Source organism: Patella vulgata, chromosome 7 (genome assembly GCF_932274485.2).
Source record: "Patella vulgata chromosome 7, xgPatVulg1.2, whole genome shotgun sequence".
In the NCBI taxonomy this organism is placed as follows: Eukaryota; Metazoa; Mollusca; class Gastropoda; family Patellidae; genus Patella; species Patella vulgata.
The window spans coordinates 55,646,398-55,667,701 of NC_065885.2; the positions used below are offsets into that span (position 1 = coordinate 55,646,398).

Consider the following 21,304-nt stretch of genomic DNA (forward strand, 5'->3'; position numbering starts at 1 on the left):
CAACGAATTAACAGTCAGTTTAGGTTGGAAATCGTAATTTACTCCGAAACGAGCCGGTCGGTGACTTGGTTGATGCCCGTCAGTCCGCCCACCATAGCAAGAATGGCCAGCTCCTTATCTAAATCTTACATAAATGTATCTTTAATCATGGACCTTATGACATTATAAGATCCATGCTTTATTAATCCACCAATTTATCAAAAAAAAAATATTTTACCTTAATCGAGAATAAATATTACGTAAAGCCATTTTCTCCTCACCAGTTCTTTCATATAAACAGTATCAAGAGCTCAATATAATGGTGCACTATTCTCCCAACAATCGTAAATGGGAGATTGCAAGCTAATAAAAAGAGTATATGATTTAAACCTTTACATGGTCTAGCACACTACCAGGGAAGTGAAATATAAATAAACTTCCTGGATTTTTTTTTGTATTTACATGTCAGATATCTTGTTAGGAATTTTTTTTAAAGAATTATATGTTATGCCAAACCAGTCTTTCTTTTTTTTGAGCATATACATCATTTATTTTTCACTTGTGCAAATAACAATTTCATTTCTTGCATATTTGGAAGATCACGAAGAATGAAATGATTGTTTGCATTTATTAACCTAACATTCTTTTACTTTAGTTAAGTATGGTAAAAAAAGTACAGAATATATGGAAAATTTGAAAAGTATAAGAGATCTTTGGGATATAAAGATATATTTTAAGTTTCATCAAAATCGGACAACAATTGTGACCTTCGTATCACATTCTTTTACACTATTTGCATACAAAGAGCGGCCATTTTATTTGGCAGTTATGTTTCCATTTTCCCAAAATTCAAACTCAAACTTCATTGTAGTGATATATTTAAACGTTTTTTAAAATCGGATAAAAATTGAGACCTTTATGAAGGAAGCAAGATCTTTGGGATATAAAATAAACATATGTTCCTTTCGATATTTGCGCATATCAGACTGTAACTTCATGGATTATGGTCCCTGATTGTACGAAAAAAATGCGATTTTAGCTTGTGGACTCTCTAGAGGTCACAATTTTTATCCAATTTTAAAAATCATATAATTATATCATCATTACACCCTGATGATGATCGAGTTCGAAATTTGTAAAAAATTGGACCTTCCTTTAAGACCATAACTTCCTGGATTATCTCCACACATTGTACAAAAAGTCACATTTTTTTTTAGCTTGTTCTTTATCCATAACTTGCAAAATGAGGGCGTATCTTATATGGCAACCGCTGGTTTATTATCTATAATTGAACTACATGCTGATGCAGGCACGCTTCAGGGGGGGGGGGGGGGAGTGGGGGCAAACCATGCGCATGCCCCCGCCCCCTTTTTTTTCGCTGGTTTATTATCTATAATTGAACTACATGCAGATGCAGGCACGCTTGCCGGGGGGGGGGGGGGCGGGGCGGGTGCAAACTCGGCGCATGCCCCCATTTTTTCTCGCGGGAAAGGAGAACAAAAATACTTAAAAATGGTAGTGATCCCCGTCGTAAGTCGGCGGTCCCTGTGTCCTGTCGTGTCATTATGCGCCCTTTTATGCCTACAATGCATCTCCAGCTTCTGAAATCTGTTGCACGAAAATATCGCGACAATTTTTCTCAGGATTGTTCTCACTTATTCAGCTACAAGTGCGAGTGTTTGACGCATTGGTACTGCTTTTTGTCCACGATATTCATCTCGATTATGACAAAATCATCGACAAATATGCTCGGAAATATCCGAGACGTATGCTGTTCGTGAATCCACTGAGGGATTTGACTGAGTGAATTTTGGATGTGGTGACATGGACGCTGAAATGAACCAATCTCCGTCAATTGTTGATTTCTTTTGTTTGATGGCATGGTCTCTGGCGCGGTGCCATTTTTTTTAGAGAACGCGGCATCAATGATCACCCATTTTGCTAAAAGAATTAACAGTCAGTTTAGGTTGGAAATCGTAATTTACTCCGAAACGAGCCGGTTGGTGACTTGGTTAATTGCCCGTAAGTCCGCCCACCGAGCGCCAGGCTTCGCACTCCCAAGTGGGGGACGCAGCCCCCCCCCCCTCCCTTTCTGAAAATCCTGGATCCGTCCCTGACATGTACCATAGCAAGAACGGCCAGCTCTTTATCTAAATCTTACATAAATGTATCTTTAATCATGGACCTTATGATGTTTTAAGATCCATGCTTTATTAATCCACCAGTTTATAAAAAAAAAAATATTTTACCTTAATTGAGAATAGACATGATGTAAAGCCATTTTCCCCTCACCAGTTCTTTCATATAAACAGTATCAAGAGCTCAATATAATGGTGCACTATTCTCCCAACAATCGTAAATTAAAAATCCTGATTGCAAACTAATAAAAAGAGTATATGAGTTAAACCTTTATATGGTCTTGCACACTACCAGATAAGTTAAATCTAAATAAACTTCCTGGTTTTGTTTTATATTTACATGTCAGATATCTTGTTGGGATTTCTTTTAAAGAATTATATGTTATGCCAAACCAGTCTTTCTTTTTTTTGAACATATAAATCATTTATTTTTCACTTGTGCAAATAACAATTTCATTTCTTGCATGTTTGGAAGATCAAGAAAAATGAAATGATTGTTTGCATTTATTAACCTAACATTCTTTTACTTTAGTTAAGTATGGTAAAAAAAGTACAGAATATATGGAAAATTTGAAACTTTTTTAAATGCAATCTTTGAGAAATTACCTAATAGACGACATATGGATTCTTCTTTTTTAGTCCAGTATTTGTAGTTATTCAATAATTTTGTTTCTTCGCTTTAATGATCATGTCAAACCAGGAAGAATATTGTACTCAATAAAGAAAAGATCATATGCCAATATATCTCCAATATAGACTACTTACTGTTCTATTCTAGGGAGGTGACCTATTTGATATATGTTTATAATTATATGAATATGAATTGCAAGTTATAGAATCACATATTCACAACACATATAGAGGACTTCTCTTTATAGAGGCGGGGTTCCCCCTTGTCAGTGATGCAGGACGGAGAGCCTGACAAGGACCTATGTACACATTGGCGTGCACGTAAAAGATCCCTTGACAATTGGAATTTAATATAAGAGTAGGCCGTAGTGCCACTGTCCGGGCAAAATTTCTCTCATAGCACACTATATGGCGTATGCCCGTCTTCATTAGTCCAGTTCTGAGCAGAACAGTAGGACGTTTACCATTTCATTTCATTTCTATGGAGAATAACTACTAGATTTATATGAAGAGACATTTACAGGGGTGCTAGAAGCACCTGCCTTCCCTATTATCTTTTATCACAGGGGAAAAGCAGCAGTATGCCCTCTATGACAAAAGGTTAAATAGGTATTATGAAAATGCCATGTTATTCTTTCAAAACATACAGGGGAGCCATGGGGGCTAAGTAAGTACAGTGTTGGCTGCAAAAGTTCGTCAGGATTTTCGGGGATGGTATCTCTTGGTCAGGGGTGCAGGATGGAGAGCCTGGCAAGGAACAAGGTATAGTCGTTTAGGTGGTGAAAAAAACAAAACAGGCCCTATGTACTGTGTACACAAAAGAACCCTTGACAGTTGAAATGGCTGCTGTTGGGGCAAAAATTTTCTCATAGCACTCTGCGTGGCATATGCTCGTCTTCATTAGAACAGTAAAGTTGCTATAGAAGAGTGGGATGGTAAACCCCATTTTATTTCAAATTCAAAACGTAAGAAGGAAAGGATGAATTATAACTTTAGAAGCGCTAATGGCTTTTTACCAGGACATGGCTCCATGTGATTATACCATATTAACAGATATTCTCATGACTGCATTACCAATATGGATCCAATTTTAAGCATCTTCAGCATAAAAATTGCCCCCAAAAACATACATTTGTACGAGTTTCACCACCTAACTCCCACCAGGGTTCTCCCCATGACCTACTGGGTATAAGTATAAGCTCCCAAGACCCCATTTGAAAATGGATTGATTCTAAAACTGCTCTGCATTAAGATTCCAAGGAAAATGGGGTTACAGGGTTCCCGCGGCTTCGTCAAACATTTTTTCAAGGAGATATATACGTCAAATTTAAGGATTTTCAAGGACATTTTTTTAGCCTAAAGTTACAATTTTTCATCTTAAAAATAACCAAAACATTACCAACTATCGTTATAATCTCATATTTAAAAGGAATTGAAGACATTTGAAACAAAATTAAGGATCTCAACTGAAATTCAAGGATATTTTCCTATTTCCGCGAAATTCAAGGATATTCAAGACCTTGAAAATGAAATTTTAAATTTAAGGATATTCAAGGATTTTCAAGGACAGCGGGAACCCTGGGTTAGGGTGTCTGACATATTAACTTGCCATTTTGAGACTAGCATAATATTTCCTGTTTTAAATCGCTCAGGTTGATTGATATGACAGTAGGCCAAGCCAACATTGTTAATAGCCTGTGGTCCCTTTTTCACAGTAGGCCTAGGTGACTTGCCAGGATGCCTAGTTGAGCAAAGGGAAGTAACTAAATGATACATTATAATGACCTTGGTTATCCCCGCGATGACCTGGCACTAAAATAGTAACAACAAAAGGGATATTTTGACATGGTATTTTATTGCATGGCATCATTAAATTATGATGACACAAACAAATAACACCTTTAATTCATACACGGTTAAAGACAGTCATACACACAAATAACACATTTAACTCATACAAGATTAAAGACACAGTCATACCCACACTTTCACGCACTCTACATAGCATACCATTATATTTTATACATATTAAACACAATGATTTTAACTGATCAATCATAATATGATGACATGCACCAAGGATTATTTGTGAGGAAAAAATAGATATTTATTCGAGATAATGGTTGTTCCTTATAGAGCATACACACAGGCCTAAACAAACATTCTCCAAGTTATATTTAACCAGAGGCCGAAGGCCGAGGGGTTAACCATGTTAACAAATGAAGCGTGCTATAAATGACTTGTAACATTGACAACTGCTCAACATGCTTATTGTTATTGCACAGAAAACCCACCCCACTTCTCTATATGATTTCTACTAAAACTAGTGTAAACCAGCAAAAGTGTGAAATAACATTGAACATCTAGTTATTGCATGGTTAAGCTCCACCCAATCTACAAGAGGGAAAACATCTGCTTATTCAACAAAAAGAACAAAGAAAGATTTCCCATCCATGTTACAATATTAATTCTTGCACTCCTAAACAGATTTATTATCCCTGAAGCCTGTCACTGAAAATTCATGCTACACATAATAAAATGTTCTGTTGACTAACATGTTACACCCACTTGACTACTTGACAATTTTTAATGTCAATTATTGTCAATATGATATAACTTCATCGCCCTACAAATAGAAACCATTTAGTTTTTGACACTGATGCAGGTTATGTGTATCCAAGTCCAATGAGCATCAAGACGCGACTGCATGGAAACACAGAGATTCATCACAACGCAATTAGAAACAGTTCTATTTCCAGAACTACAGAATTTGTGCAGTTGTATTTTTTAGGTAATTACTTTAACACATGATTTGTAAAGAAAAAATAGCCAAATTGTCCAACATAAGTGATGTTTCCTTACCTTGGTTGCTAAGTGGATTGTTGGGCTTAGCATGACAATAACAAGGAATTAAAAATAACAATATCATGCTTAGTGGGTATGGGCTGTTGTGGTGTCAATAACACACTGACCTCTAACCTTTAGTAGGCCCTGGCCTTTATGATGACTAACAACCATACATATTTATAGAGTTGAAATTACAAGGTGAAAGATAAGGAGAGAGAAATGGGGGTTTAACATCAACTTGACACAAACTAGGCAATTTCGGGACTAACATAAGGTTCAATTTAATTTCAATAATTTGCTTGAGTGTAGGGGTTTAACTGTGGGAGGAAACTGGAGAATCTGGAGAAATCCCACACGGTTGGAATGAAAGATAAGACCCATGGGTAGTGAAGTCTTAAATCATACCCATATAATTATTTTAAATAGATGTAGAGTGATAGGGACAATTACAATTAGTAGTGAAAGCAGTAGGATGGAAGTATCTGTCTCAGCCTTGGGTAGCCTATATTTCTTGTTTTTCAGTTATTGTCTCATTTATTAAAGCAGTAATTGTCACAAATTTAATGCGTTCTGTCTCACAAGATAGAAAGAATACATCCATATTTTATTTTCATTTATCACCTAAACACATTTGTTGTGAACATTCTGATCACTTGAATCATGAGAAAAAACTAACAATAGGTTATATGTGTCAGAATAAATCTGTGTCCTATATATTATAGTTTTAGTAGGTCAGTAGTGCAAGATTACAATTCTATATTAAGGCTTATGTAAGATGAACTCAGGGAATTCTTTTTTTATATGATGTTTAGATAAGAAATAAGTATATTATAATCATACTGCTGTGTAGTGTAAATGTACTTCCTGATAGATGAACCCAAAGGCCAATAAACCAGGAATTAAATCAAATCTATCGTTAATTAAGATCTAATTTCTCTGAAATCAACAAATGAAATGTAAAACTGATTAATTTGATAGTTAATTATGGTGTAAAGCATTGGGAACGTGAATAGAAAGACGTATTATCCCCATAAATCTCTGCTCAATTGCAGATTCTCCATGAATCTGTTGTTAATAATATCCTGATCAGATGTGTAATACATGAAAGTCGTCAGATGGACAACGACTGCAAATTTCTAATAAATACTTCCTGTTCAAGTTGATGGTAGAATTTCAACACTTCATAATAAATTACACCCGATACCAACTTTTATCATTTTGATTTTTTTTATGGATTGTAATGAATAGTATTGGGTTGATTTGAAAGTCAACATTAGGGGAAAGGCAGGTTAGCTGATCGAGTCACAGAGTTAATTGATTCACTTCCAGACATCTGATGTTAGATCAAATTACAATAGTGCCACCTATTGTTATATAATAATTACTATTGCTTTTTGGTATAAAGGACCAATGGTACTTGGGTCAGAAACAGGTTATTTTGATGTTTGTGGATTAATTTTGGAATAACTATGCTAGATACCAGTAATAGTTTGTAGCAGTGGCCTTTAATATTCCTCTAAAAATTAAATAGTTAATGTTGGCAAAAATTTAAGAATAAATTCTGGATACACAATTACTGAGATTAATACTGCGACGTTTCGATGAGGATACTCTCGTCTTTATGAAGCTTAGTATTAAACGCAGAAATTGTATATCCATAAAATTGTACTAAATGCCTATCAAAGAAGGCATTATATGGTATTTGGCCTGGTTTGGCAATAGAGTTAAAGCCATTGATGTCATGCAATGTCAGAGAATGCCACTGTGAATCAAAATGGGGTCTTGATAAAAGCTTGTTAATGGAAAATAAGTTAACTAGAGTTTATTATAGCTAATAATAGATAGCACATTCGGATGGATACTCTTCGTATGCACAACATAGTTTGTTACCCAGTGAATTTTTCTTTCATCGACATGGAAAATAATTCAAATATTGTGCAAGTCATATTGCATGTGTTCAAAAATATGTCTATTACTCGAATGAAGTATAAAATAAATGTGTATGACTATGATAACTCTCACAAAACATCCATACATCATTTCACTTCTTTCACACAAACTTCTCTTCCATACATAAAACATACAAATAAAATCTTCTTTCATACACAAAACAGTTTCAAAAAAATATCATCAAATAATAATATATATACACAATTCTCAGACAGGCATATTCAACAACCTACCTAGAAATACATCATCTTGTGGTACATGGATCCGGAGAACCCGGACAAAATCAGGTGGTAAACCTGAAGACTCTACTCCTTGTAAAAAATCCATGATGCAACCCTTGCTACGTTTCGAAGCTAAACAACTTTAATCTCATCCAAACTGTTGTGTCTATAATCTAATTAAAATATCACAGGGATGTATTTCTAGATAGATTGATATAAAACTAAAGATACCTCTATTATTACTGAACATGATCGATTAATCATTTGCATTTCAAGTCCAATATTTTTGTTAAAAGTTCCCCTCCCTCCTTAAAACATACCTTAAATTAAATATAAAATTTTAAATATAATAATACAGTTGAATATTTTTTGATGTCATGATAGAAGCATTACTCTCTAACCCTGGGAATAATTCACATAAACTAAAATAGGATAATGTCACTTCATTAGATGAAGGCATAAATCTAGAACAAGAACTCCCATTCAATGAAAAGATAGCTTAAGCATTCAAAGGACTACTATAATGTTGAGGAAGTATCTTAAATTTCGAATTTGATTGAAACAAAGAATCGTCACCTCAACGTTTAATTATTTCCTTAAGCTTAAGGTAGTCGTGTCTCTTAATTAAGCTGACTACTTCAACTTGAGTAAAATATAAAAGAGGAAAACTCTAGCTTAGAGAAATGTTCAAATTCATACAGTCAATTGATACAAGCCCTTATATGATTTAAAATTGAGAAACCCTAGAGGAAATCGCTAATATTAAGACCCTGTCAAAATGATCAATTGTTCATGCGACCATTCTAATATTATGAACGTTTGTCTACTGAGCCAATGACACTCATGCTCATGGAAGAACAGACCTTAACTCATGTACACAAGAATAGCTTTCACATGGGTGAATATTCTAATCTGAATGAACGCTTGTTTACTGAGCCAATGACACTCATGGATGAACAGACCTTATCTCATGTACACAAGAATAGCTTTCACATGGGTTTCATGTAAGTGCTTCCTACCAGGTTTCTCAGAACTTCTATCTATTATAGATGTTACCTAATGAAAATGTAGATAATCAATAACAACAATGTAAATTTAAATGGTTCAAAGAAATAGTTGATATAGTGAAATTATTACTTTAATACATGTAATAATATAAAAACTTATAAGACTGTAAGATAATGCTTTATATTATTTGAGCTTATATAATATATATATAAATATTATGTGCCAAGAAAATGTAATTATTACTCCCTTCTTTTTTAAATATCCTACTCTCCATAAAACAGACATGGCAGACAACACAATGCCTTTCAATTATAATACATACTGTCCGTTAGTCAAATGAAACTCATTTATAATGTTGATATGTAAAGAACGACCATGACACTTTACATAGAATTAATTATGTTGGTTTACTTGAGGGAGACTACAGACAGAACAAATTTCAATATGACCATGCCAAAATAATTATAGTAGTAATGACTTTTAGGTCATTTCAAATTAAACTTTACTTCCCTCTGCACCCCGACATTTAAAAACAATTTTTGACTACCCTCCCAACCCTGATTGTACAACAGAACATCCAAGACAAAATAACCGCTGTACGGTTCTACTGATATGGTTAGTCACAGACCAGAGGTATACCAAATAAGGAATCAAAGAGAACGAAAATATCTGGCCTGTCTTACATTTTTGATATTTTATACAAAAACCAAAAAACATGAAATAAATTATGCATATAACAGATGTGAATAATAACTATATACAGGTTGTATTTTTAGCGGGAATATTTGGCTCTATACACTCAGTCTTTATATAGAATTCACTAACATATATAAATATTTAATACAATCGTTCTTCTATATCGATCATTATATATAGCCTTGTACTATAATTATCAGTATTATGGTCTGGGATGTTGTCACTATTACTGATATTAATTTAGCGTTACCTTACTAATAGGTGAAAGTTATACAATTAGTGTTCGAATGACATTTAGTAATTGAACACAAAATAAACACAACAGTTCTATGGATAACAATAACTGTATTCCTATTAAGGCTACATTTCAACAATGATTATTGATAACGACAAGAGAATCATTGTTCAAATGTAGTCTTAATAGGAATACAGTAATTGTTATCCATAGAACTGTTGAGTTTATTTTAATGTGTTCAATTAGTATTACTAATAGGATAACTAACTATCAAAAGTATTAAAGTCAACCCCCCAAATAACCGTTCTATTTATTGAATAGGGGTATTGTGTAGTAAAATCATATCTATTTAAGTATTTGATTAAAAGCATCTGAAGACATTTTCAAATTTTAGCAAGTTTTCATGTACAGGAACTTCTTTCAGTTTTACTAAAACCCCACAAATTTTTGAGGTGACAAGAGAAGTGCAAGAAGAACATTGGATATGTAGATGGTTAAATAACAATAAAAAGGGATTTAAAGCCTACAATCCTAATAACAAAAACCATTCCCTTTAATATGCAGAAGGAGAAAATAAAAGCCCATATATTTTCTTTAAAATAAACATCTGTTAAATAAGGCACTATTCAAAATGAATAAAAGTACAAATGTTAAAGACTATAAATTTGCAAGTTCTATTGAAAATATCTTTCTAATAATTTAAATACTCTGTAAGATGAACATAATATACAATATCCACACATTCATTCAACTTCTGGTGACATTAAAAACTACCCAATTGTTCATTAGATTCATTCCCATGCTTGTTACAGTTAAAACTTTCCAAATTTTGCTGCTAGTCAACACAGATAACAAATGAGAAGTGAGATATAAGATTTAATAGCATAATTTGACTTCTTGGCCCAAAATATTTTTTTTTATGATTCTCTCATTATAAAATTAGCATAATTATTTCCCTGATAAAGAATTTCATTTATTTAAAACTTAGAAATGTGGTAAATAATCAAGATTCCTTGATAGTGGTCTTAAGATTCAATCTTTTCATGTATGTATGGGTGAAAATTGATTGTAGAAATTGTGACATTCAAAGTATGAAATTCCTAGTTAATATACATGTTTGTAATCAATTTAATTTTATTTGAAGTATTTGGTCTAGGGTGTAACAAGATATTCTAATACTCCAGTACTTATCGTTAAAGCTCAGTTTTATTACCTTTTGAGATTTCTTATTTCTTAATTTATGATTGCTAGAGAGCATTGCTATTTTGATAATTACACATGTTTGAAATTCCTTATTCCTAATTTCTTTTTTAAATCTGATCTTTTAAAATATCAATGACCATGATTTAAAACTTGGTCATCTTTTTTTAAAAAAAAAATAAATAAATAAAATTAATAAACAGATAGATGAAGCCAGAATCTATCTTTCATAACAGTTTTTAATAGTAGGATCATTTCAAATCAGTTATTCCTTAATATCACAGATGCTTTTTATATTTGGAATAACACCAATTGTTTGTCTTGAGATTATCCGACTGCTAGAGCATCATCCAGTTTATATCACACACGAAAAAAAAAAAAGAAGAAGAGAGAACGGTGAGGAGAAAAATTAAACAAGTTGGACAAATTATCTTAATCTAACAACACAAACAATAAATGAGAGAAAAACAACATCAGAAGAATTTTTTCTGAACTTTTGTAGGTTTTTTTTTTTCTCCCATCTTCACAGTTTAAAATCCTGGCAACTCTGTACCTTCTATATTAAAAAAACAAAAGTAACAGAAACCAATTAGCACCTTTATATGCCGTTTTAAAATCCTTAATCTTTTCTCCTGTTTAATCTCTGTAAATATGTTAAACCATGTGCCATTAAAATATAACTAGTTAAAAATGTTCACTGAAGGTTTTCAATCTCGCCAGCGTTGACCCGATCGGGAGCGGCATGAACAGTGAATCCCAGAACACTACCGTCCAATTTCTGCATCTTCTTCTTTTTCTTGCCTTTGCTCTTTTGAGTATCGGGTTCGGCTGCTCTGACTGGTTTTCTTTCTTTGGGTGTTAGAGCTGGAGCTGGACCCCAGATACTGTCCTTTAATTACAATTAATAATTAGTTTCAAATCAGTACCCCCAAAAAATTGGCCATGCGGTTATTGTGATGGCACTTAACCTCCTTCAAATTAATTTATGTGAATGTTTAGATGTCTCGAAGAATAAGACACTCGTCTATATCTATATGATTATACTATTTAGGACAAAATAGTAACAGACTTCACAAACTATAAATAATTGGGTCATATCGAGACCCAATGTTTTTTTCTTTGATCTTGTGTACAATGCTAGGGAGGGGAATGTTGCCAGGATAGCCAAGTTTCCCCATTATTTATTTCAAATTCCATCTGTCAAGAGTTCTTTAAATGCACACTGGAGCACCTCTCCTTTTCATCATGTACGAACCACTAGACACAGTTTCCTCGTTAGGTCTGCAGGTGCGACCCTTGATAGGTTCCTCTTGGTCCAAGCTGATGGCATTATAACTACTAAGACCATCATCTGTTCTTAGGTCATAGGTCATGCTCTTCATGATCTTCCAATCTGTATAAACTGATTCGATGGCAGACAGAGAGAGAGAGAGAGAGAGAGAGAGAGAGAGAGAGAAATGGGGTTCTGAGCAGTGGGAGGAAACCGGAGGACCCGGAGAAAACCCACGAGGTTGGACAGGCGACCCTACTCCTTATCACGTACAACCGGGGATTCGAAACCACGACAGTTGACTCAATGACAGGCCGTCTGATACAGCACGCACGTGCTAACCATTCGGCCATCCACCCCCCCCTCAATGGCAGACACTCACTCAATTAGAATTAAAGATCAAATAACTATTCAATTAAACCTATGCATTTTTCTGTGTGATTATTGTATAATTAATGATGTTTAATACCTCCTGTTGTTTTTTCTCCTGTCTTTTCTTGTTCTTATACTGGCTGCGTTTTTCTAGATATTGTTTACTGAACTCAGTGACAACCTTCGACTCACCAAGATATGAACGAACATAATCATGTACCTGGAAAATTGTCATAAAACATGGTGAGAGAGAGAGAGAAATGGAGTTTAATGTCCACTCGACACAAACCAGGTCATTTCGGGACTAACACGTGGTTCAATTTTATTTCAATAATTCGCTTGCGCATAGGGGTTTTCAGCAGTGGGAGGAAACCGGAGGACCCAGAGAAAACCCATGAGGTTGGACAGACGACCCTACTCCTTGTCACGTTCAAAAGGGAAATCAAAACTCTGCCAGTGGACTCAATGACAGACCGTATTATACAGCGCGCAAGTGCTAACCATTCGGCCATCCAACCCCCGCATAAAACATGGTATTAACAACATTAGAGTAAAGGGGAAGTGAATAGGGTGGACGTCACATTTCTTCATTAATGATTTAGAGCCTATTTAAAGCTATGCTTAACATAACACCTAGTGCACATGGGCAATATATCTTTGATTATTGAAGCTATGTGTGTGTGTATAGAAGCAATTTGTAGGCGACAGTTGAGGACTGCCATAATTCGTGGATATCCATTGAAATGGCAGTGATGGCCAAATAGAATCACCTGGTGTGAGACGGGTTTAAGAAGACATTATACTAGAGATAATATATATAACAACATACCTCATACGGAGATTCAACATCTTGCAGGAAGGCGATAAAAGTTGGCACTGAAAAAATCAAACTTAAGCCTATATATATAATTTTCTTTTGCATTTTTTGATTAAAAGTTGATAAAATGATGGCATCAAGCTCAACAATACAGTTCAATATATCTTTGCTTCCTTAGGACTTATAAACAAAAATATCCTACTTCTCATATTAGCATTAACAAAATGCAGAATGAAGATCTGATTTTTATCAGATTGCGATTACATGAAAAATATCTTAAACGTACATTATGCAAGAGCTAAATCTGTCTATTGCAGGTCTTTCTTTAGGCCTGAAATGTTATCTAAATTATTAATTAGAAATTAATTAACCTATCCAACCCATAATAAACTCTAGATGGCATTGCTAGCCTGCGATATTTAGTAGATTATGAGCCTATTTACTGCATAACTTTCCTTCACAATTTAACGATTCAATGGATAATCTAGTCTATGCTGTTTATCGTACTGACTTAAGTAATGATCGAGGCTATGCGGAAATTTCAATCGCTTAGTTCTCGGGTCATAGTGGATCAATTTTAATGAAATTGTCTTTACATTATCTAGTTTTTAACTATTATAGTGAGAACTGCCAACTCGTTATCGAATCTCCCATAATGTAAAGAGAGAGAAATGGGGTTTAACATCCACTCAACACAAACTAGATCATTTCAGGATTAACACATGGTTCAATTTTATTTCAATAATTCGCTTGCGTGTAGGGGTCTTTAGCAGTAGGAGGAAACCGGAGGACCCAGAGAAAACCCATGAGGTTGGACAGGCGACCCTACTCCTTGTCTCGTACAACTGGGGACTCCCATAATGTATCTTTAACATCTAAATACATGATAAATATCTTACCAGCTAATTTCATGATAAATATACTACTAACTACTGAGGTAGTTATATTGTTATTACATGATAAATATCTTACCATCTACTGAGGTAGTTATATTGCGTAGTGTATTTTCACACCATGTGGTAAACTCATCTTGCTTTTGCTGTGGTTTGAATAAACTTTTTACAACATCCTGTCAAAATAAATAATTAAATTATTACTAAAAAAAATACTGACTGATTAATATTCCATGTCACTGTCTTTTATTTCATAACTGTGTATATACACAACATCTTACAGGTGTATGGGGTTTAACATCCACAACTTGGTGATGTGGGGACTAACATGTTATTTTCTTTACCGGTATTTTATTAATTAGATTGTCTGAGACTCCTCTGTATCAGTGAGACGCCTTAATCTGTTCCTGAAGCAACGACTGCGAGTTTTACAACATCTGGCTGTTGCTTGTTACTTCACAATTCCCGAACTTATAGTTAGTTATCTACAGACACGTGAGCAGTAGCGTCCAATCAGAGGTTGTGACATCGCGACCTCCACGGAAACCTTGACATTGAATTAACCTTGAACTTTGCAACTCTATTATCACAGGTAGACATTTTAGCTTGAAAGTGCGAGACTTGGTATTTGTGACGATAGAGGAATCTGATAGGCTCAAAAGCTGGGCTTGTAAACAATTGAAATTAGTGCTGAAATATGCAGGGTATTAAGTGAAGGCCTTGATAAGATATACGTAGTTAAAGCGAGATCAAGCTTTCTATTTAAGATGGTATCATTGAGACTTCTATATTAATCTATATAATTGCAAAATACGTTATACAATGTAAATCTGAAAACAGAAATACTTCAAATAGTGAAAACAGGACATTGGCCTACCTCATCCCGGCTGGTTTTACCATTTGAAGTCTTTGTGCTCTTAGGAGCGGGAGCTGGCTTCTTATTTTTTAAGGCCGGAAATTCGGATGATCTAAAATGACAGAAATATTGACAATGAAAATCAAATCTAGTAGACAATTCTGTAACTAAGGTAAGTTCACCAGAGAAAGAGAGAGAAGCAAAGCTCAACTTTCATTCAATACAATCAGTGAAATTACACACAATCACAAGAGAGTCAGAAATGGGGTTTAATGTCCACTCGATATAAACTAGGTCATTTCGGGACTAACGTATGGTTCAATTTTATTTCAATAATTCGCTTGAGTGTATGGGTCTTTAGCAGCGGAAGGAAACCGGAGAACCAAGAAAAATCATAAGGTTGGACAGGCGACCCCACTCCTTGTGTACAACTGGGCAATTAAAACCACGCCAGTTGGCTCAATGACAGACCAGACCTTATGCTACGTGCGCACAGGCTAACTATTCGGCCATCCAGCCCCTCAATCACAACAGATCGACCTCCATTACAAAGACCATTTATTTCTAGTTTTCATTTATACTTGTTATAAATTATGTGATTTAAACCTCAATTATAGCCTTATCTCTTATATCGGCTGAGGCGGGCAGCAAGAATTAATCCCTAATATTAAAGTTTCAAAAAAAAAGAAGATACATACGTTGCTGCCTTTTTCTTAGATGGGGCTGGTTGTTCCCATATTCCACCTGATGCTCCACTGTCTGAACTCCAAACACTAGCGCTATTATTACTAGATTGGCCGGCCCACGCCGCAGCAGATGCTAAACTCAGATTCTACAAAAGAAAACCATTTATCTACATGAAAAGTCTTATTCTAATTCCAAATTGTATCAACATATTATTCAGCATAATTTGTGTAAAAGCAATGTTATTGAACCTGAATGTTTGTTTCTTCTGACAAAGGCCACGACAACTGGGGAAAAAGTACTTGGTTGCTCTTGTCAAAGGACTTAAACAACTAAAAATTAAATAGGTTTGGCCTAACCTAAGAAGAGATGTAACGGTTTTACTTAAAGACTTGGTTGAACCAGACATAAAACAAGCTTCAATAAAATACTGTTTGAAATCATGTTTACCCCAGTTTTGTAGCGAGGTCCCAATGTAAAATTTTCAACACATATTGTGTTTTATTACCTTTGCTTGTTGTTGTTGTTGTTGTATCTGTTGTTGTTTTTGTTGTGATTGTAGTTTTTTCCGTTCAGTTTCCGCCAACTTGGCCTGTTCTTCTTGTTGAATCTGCATCAGAGATTTTCTACCAGTGGCTGGTGATTGTCTGTAAATATATAAAACAATAATATAACACATATTGTGAAAAACTTGATCAAAAACTCAGCTCTATAGACCGAAAACAATGGGGTAATATCCCTTAAAGATACATTATGGCAGATTAGACAAAGAGCTGGAAGTTCTCACTATAATAGATAACCAGCGGCTGCCAGGCAGGATACGCCCACATTTTCGAGAGATGGATAGAGAACAAGCTAAAAAGAAAGTGATTTTTCATACAATCAGGGGCCATAATTCAGAAAGTTACGGTCCGATATGCGTAAATATCGAAAGGAACCGAGATCTTTGGGTTATAAACTTACATTTCATGTTTCAACAAAATCGGATAAAAAATTGTGACCTCTTTAGGGTCCAAAACCTTGAAATACCATATTTTTACGCTATCTGAGAACGAAGGGCGGCCATTTTGTCTGTCAGTTTTGGGCCGATTTTCACGAAATTCGAACTCAGTCGTCCTTAGGGTGTAAAAGTGATATAATAATACGGTTTTTTAAATCTGATAAAAATTATGACCTCTATAGGGTCCACAAGCTAAAAACGCGATTTTTCGTACAATCAGGGGCCATAATTCAGGAAGTTACGTTCTGATATGCGCGAATATTGAAAGGAACCGAGATCTTTGGGTTATAATCATACATTTCAAGTTTAAACTAAATTGGATAAAAATTGTGACCTCTACAGTGTTCACAAGCTAAAAACGTGATTTTTCGTACAATCAGGGGCCATAATCCATGAAGTGACAGTCCGATACATGCCAATATCGAAAGGAACCGACATCTTAGGGTGATAAACCTATATTTCAAGTTTCATTGAAAACGGATAAAAATTGTGACCTGTAGACTGTTCACAAACAATTGTGGACGGACGGACGAACGGACAGGGGCGACGACAATATACGTCCACATGAAAATGATGGCGTATAAAAACTACATACTGCAAAGGGAATTTGCTGAAATTGATCCACTATGAACCAAGATTTTAGCGATTTAATTTTTCCGCCTAGTCTCGATCATCATTACTAAAGTTAAAGTCGGTAGGATAAAAAACATAGTCTCGATTATCCATTTAATAATTAAATTATGAATGGAAGTTGAACAGCAAATCGGAACCTAATCCAATAAACATTGCAGGCTAGCGATGCCATCGAGAGTTGATTATGGTCTGGATAAGTTAATTAATGTCTAATTAATAATTTAGATAACATTTCCGGCCTAAAGAAAGAGGTGTAATAGGCAGATTTAGCTCTTGCATAATATATGTTAAATCCCAGCATATTCAAAACTTGCACAAGAATATCCGATGATTTTGGTGTTGTTTGTTGTATTTGGGAGGAGGGATTAAGGAAGAAAGAGGGATATATTGACACTACAATTGTAGGGATTACTTACACATGACTGGCCCATGTTGTTTTTTGCTGCTGCGACTGTTGTTGTTGCTGGTTTATCTTTTGTTGATGTAACATTTCCATCTGTAACTTCTGTTGATCTACTAATCTTTGATGCTGAAAAATCAATTATTTAACATTATACTGTTGTCATCAGTTGAACTTGTTTAAATCCAATCTATTGTTGAAGATTGTATCGGCAACATCATTTCCCAGTTGACAATTATCTAGCTCATATACATTTAGATCAATCTATTTAATCTTTATTGTAATCTTTAAGTGGCATTTAGCGATCGGTAAACACATTAACAGAACACAGTTTTTATGGGATACAATCACTAGTTTGTGCTTGATAACGATACTTTCTTAAATGGGGTTTAACGTCCACTCGACACAAACTAGGTCATTTCAGGACTAACATATGGTTTTTTAATTTTATTTCAATAATTCGCTTGCGCGTAGGGGTCTTTAGCAGTGGGAGGAAACCGGAGGACCCAGAGAAAACCCACGAGGCTGGACAGGCAACCCTACTCCTTGTCACGTACAACCGGGGATTCGAAACCACGCCAGTTGACTCAATGACAGGCTTTATGATACAGCACGCACCTGCTAACCATTCGGCCATCCAACCCCCCCTTGATAACGATAAGAGGATATTTGTCGAAAAGTCTTGCTTTTAGAATAAAACTAGTGATTGTATCCCATAACCAGCGGCTGCCAGGCAGGATACGCCCACATTTTCGAGAGATGGATGGAGAACAAGCTAACAAGAAAGTGATTTTTCCTACGATCAAGGGCCATAATTCAGGAAATTACAAATCGATATGCGCGAATATCGAAAGGAACTGAGATCTTTGTGTTATAAACTTACATTTCAAGTTTCAACAAAATCGGATAAAAATTGTGACCTCTATATGGTTCACAACCTTGATATACCATATTTTTATGCTATTTGAGAACGAAGGGCGACCATTTTGTCTGTCAGTTTTTTAAATCGGATAAAAATTATGACCTCTATAGGGTCCACAAGCTAAAAACGCGATTTTTCATACAATCAGGGGCCATAATTCAGGAAGTTATGGTCCGATAGGCGCGAATATCGAAAGGAACCAAGATCTTTGGGTTATAAACTTACATTTCAAGTTTCAACAAAATCGGATTAAAATTGTGACCTCCATAGGGTCCACAACCTTGATATACCATATTTTTACGCTATTTTAGAACGAAGGGCGACCATTTTGTCTGTCAGTTTTGGGCCGATTTTCACAAAATTGGAACTCAGCCGTCCTTAGGGTGTAACGGTGATATAATAATACGGTTTTTTAAATCGGATAAAAATTATGACCTCTATAGGGTCCACAAGCTAAAAACGCGATTTTTCGTACAAACAGGGGCCATAATTCAGGAAGTTATGGTCTGATATGCGCAAATATCGAAAGGAACCAAGATATTTGGGTTATAAATTTACATTTCAAGTTTCAACAAAATCGGATAAAAATTGTGACCTCTATAGGGTCCACAACCTTGATATACCATATTTTTACGCTATTTGAGAATGAACGGCGGCCATTTTGTCTGTCAATTTTGGGCCGATTTTCACGAAATTCGAACTCAGCCATCCTTAGGGTGTAACGGTGATATAATAATATGTTTTTTTAAATCGGATAAAAATTATAACCTCTATAGGGTCCACAAGCTAAAAACGCGATTTTTCGTACAATCAGGGGCCATAATTCAGAAAGTTACGGTCCGATATGCGCGAATATCGAAAGGAACCGAGATCTTTAGGTTATAAACTTACATTTCAAGTTTCAAATAAATCGGATAAAAATTGTGACCTCTATAGGGTCCACAAGCTAAATACGTGATTTTTCGTAGAATCTGGGGCCATAATCCATGAAGTTTCGATCCGATACATGCCAATAACGAAAGCAGCCGAGATCTTTTGGGGATAAACCTATATTTCAAGTTTCGTCAAAATCGGATAAGAATTGTGACCTGTAGAGAGTCCACAAACAATTGTGGACGGACGGACGGATGGACGTCTGGACGGACAGTGGCGATGGCATAATACGTCCACATGAAAATGTGGGCGTATAAAAACTGTGTTCTGTTAATAATCTTTATTGCTTTTGGGATCTTGATAAATAATTATTTGCTTGGTTTTCGTTAATCATGTTTTGAACTTACAGCTTGAGAAGAGTAACCAAGTAATTTTTCTTTTTGAATTATTTTTCTTCCAATGCAAAAGAAAGCAAGATTTTAATAGGTAGTGCTATCTGAATTATCGCCCTTATTGTTACAATTGTTTTAACTCATGATGTCAACTGGTAGCCTATCGCCTTTGATGAGACGACCACTGTCAAGATTAGTCACATTATTTCTGTTACGTTTTTTTTGTAAATTATTTTTTATTTCATTTTGAGTGAAGCCTATACAATTTTTTGTGTGTAGTGCAGTCCTCCTGCACTTACTATTTGAGAAGAGGGAAACCAAGCTGGAAAATCATCAGAAACTTTATTTGCCAACACCAGATTCGAACACAGGACCTCCTAGCTAATGCCATACTCAATGAGCCATCGTTGCTCCCAATAGCTGATTTTAATAGGTCAAATTGAGTGCTGTGGTGCATTTATAATAGAAATTATAGATCAAGGAGTGCATATTTTAAACAATATTCTGTATCATTTACCAAATCGGGCAACTTTTCTTGGATATTTGACATGTTTTAATTTGTAACTAGATTATTGCAAAGTAGTTACCTCTTCAATCTGCCATTTTTTCTGTTCCTGTTGTTGTATTTCTGTAAGAGAACTGGCGGGTGTTGAAACTTGATTCTGTTGTTTTGCCCATTGAGCTGTAGCAGGCAGCTAAATATATACAATCAAAATATAACTATTTCAATATTCCAAATAAAGAAATACATTGGTAAATGACAGACAAGTTTTACAGATTTAACAACTTAAATCTTAAACTTTTTGGGCTACATCACAGTAGGAGAGAGAGAAATGGGGCTTAACATCCACTCGATACAAACTAGGTCATTTCGAGACTAACATATGGTTTAATTTTATTTCAATAATTAGCTTGCGCATAGTTGTCTTTAGCAGTGGGAGGAAACTGGAGGACCCGGAGCAAACCCACGAGTTTGGACAGGCGACCCTACTCCTTGTCACGTACAACCGGGGATTCGAAACCACTTCAGTTGACAAAATGACAGGCCTTATGATGCAGCCATCCAACACCCCACCACATCACAGCTTTTCTATATTGTGCAAATAAAAAACAATATGAACACTATTGTAATGAAAGCAAAATTACTTGAAATGTGTATCCGAATCAAGAGGATTTCAGCACAAGTTTTCTTTTTTTTTGATAGGAATTACAAGTGACAGCAACATTAACTCTGTGAAAACATGTTGAGTGACTCTGAATTTTGAATTTCTCCTTACAATCCCTGCAA

At 35.1% G+C, this 21,304-nt stretch overlaps 1 protein-coding gene across 1 annotated transcript in view; it reads right to left on the reverse strand.

The window, feature by feature from the left end:
- Nucleotides 1-4,583: 4,583 nt before the first annotated feature.
- The window catches only part of LOC126826789 (GRB10-interacting GYF protein 2), a 35,821-nt gene continuing 19,100 nt past the window's right edge, over nt 4,584-21,304 (reverse strand). Inside the window, exons 21-29 of the mRNA XM_050555866.1 lie at nt 20,604-20,711; nt 17,846-17,958; nt 16,305-16,443; nt 15,811-15,944; nt 15,134-15,224; nt 14,336-14,432; nt 13,376-13,422; nt 12,644-12,766; nt 4,584-11,793 (exon numbers count right to left, since the gene is read on the reverse strand). Coding sequence (XP_050411823.1) covers nt 11,599-11,793; nt 12,644-12,766; nt 13,376-13,422; nt 14,336-14,432; nt 15,134-15,224; nt 15,811-15,944; nt 16,305-16,443; nt 17,846-17,958; nt 20,604-20,711 — 1,047 coding nt within the window. The 3' untranslated portion in view covers nt 4,584-11,598. The remainder of the gene's footprint in view (nt 11,794-12,643; nt 12,767-13,375; nt 13,423-14,335; nt 14,433-15,133; nt 15,225-15,810; nt 15,945-16,304; nt 16,444-17,845; nt 17,959-20,603; nt 20,712-21,304) is intronic.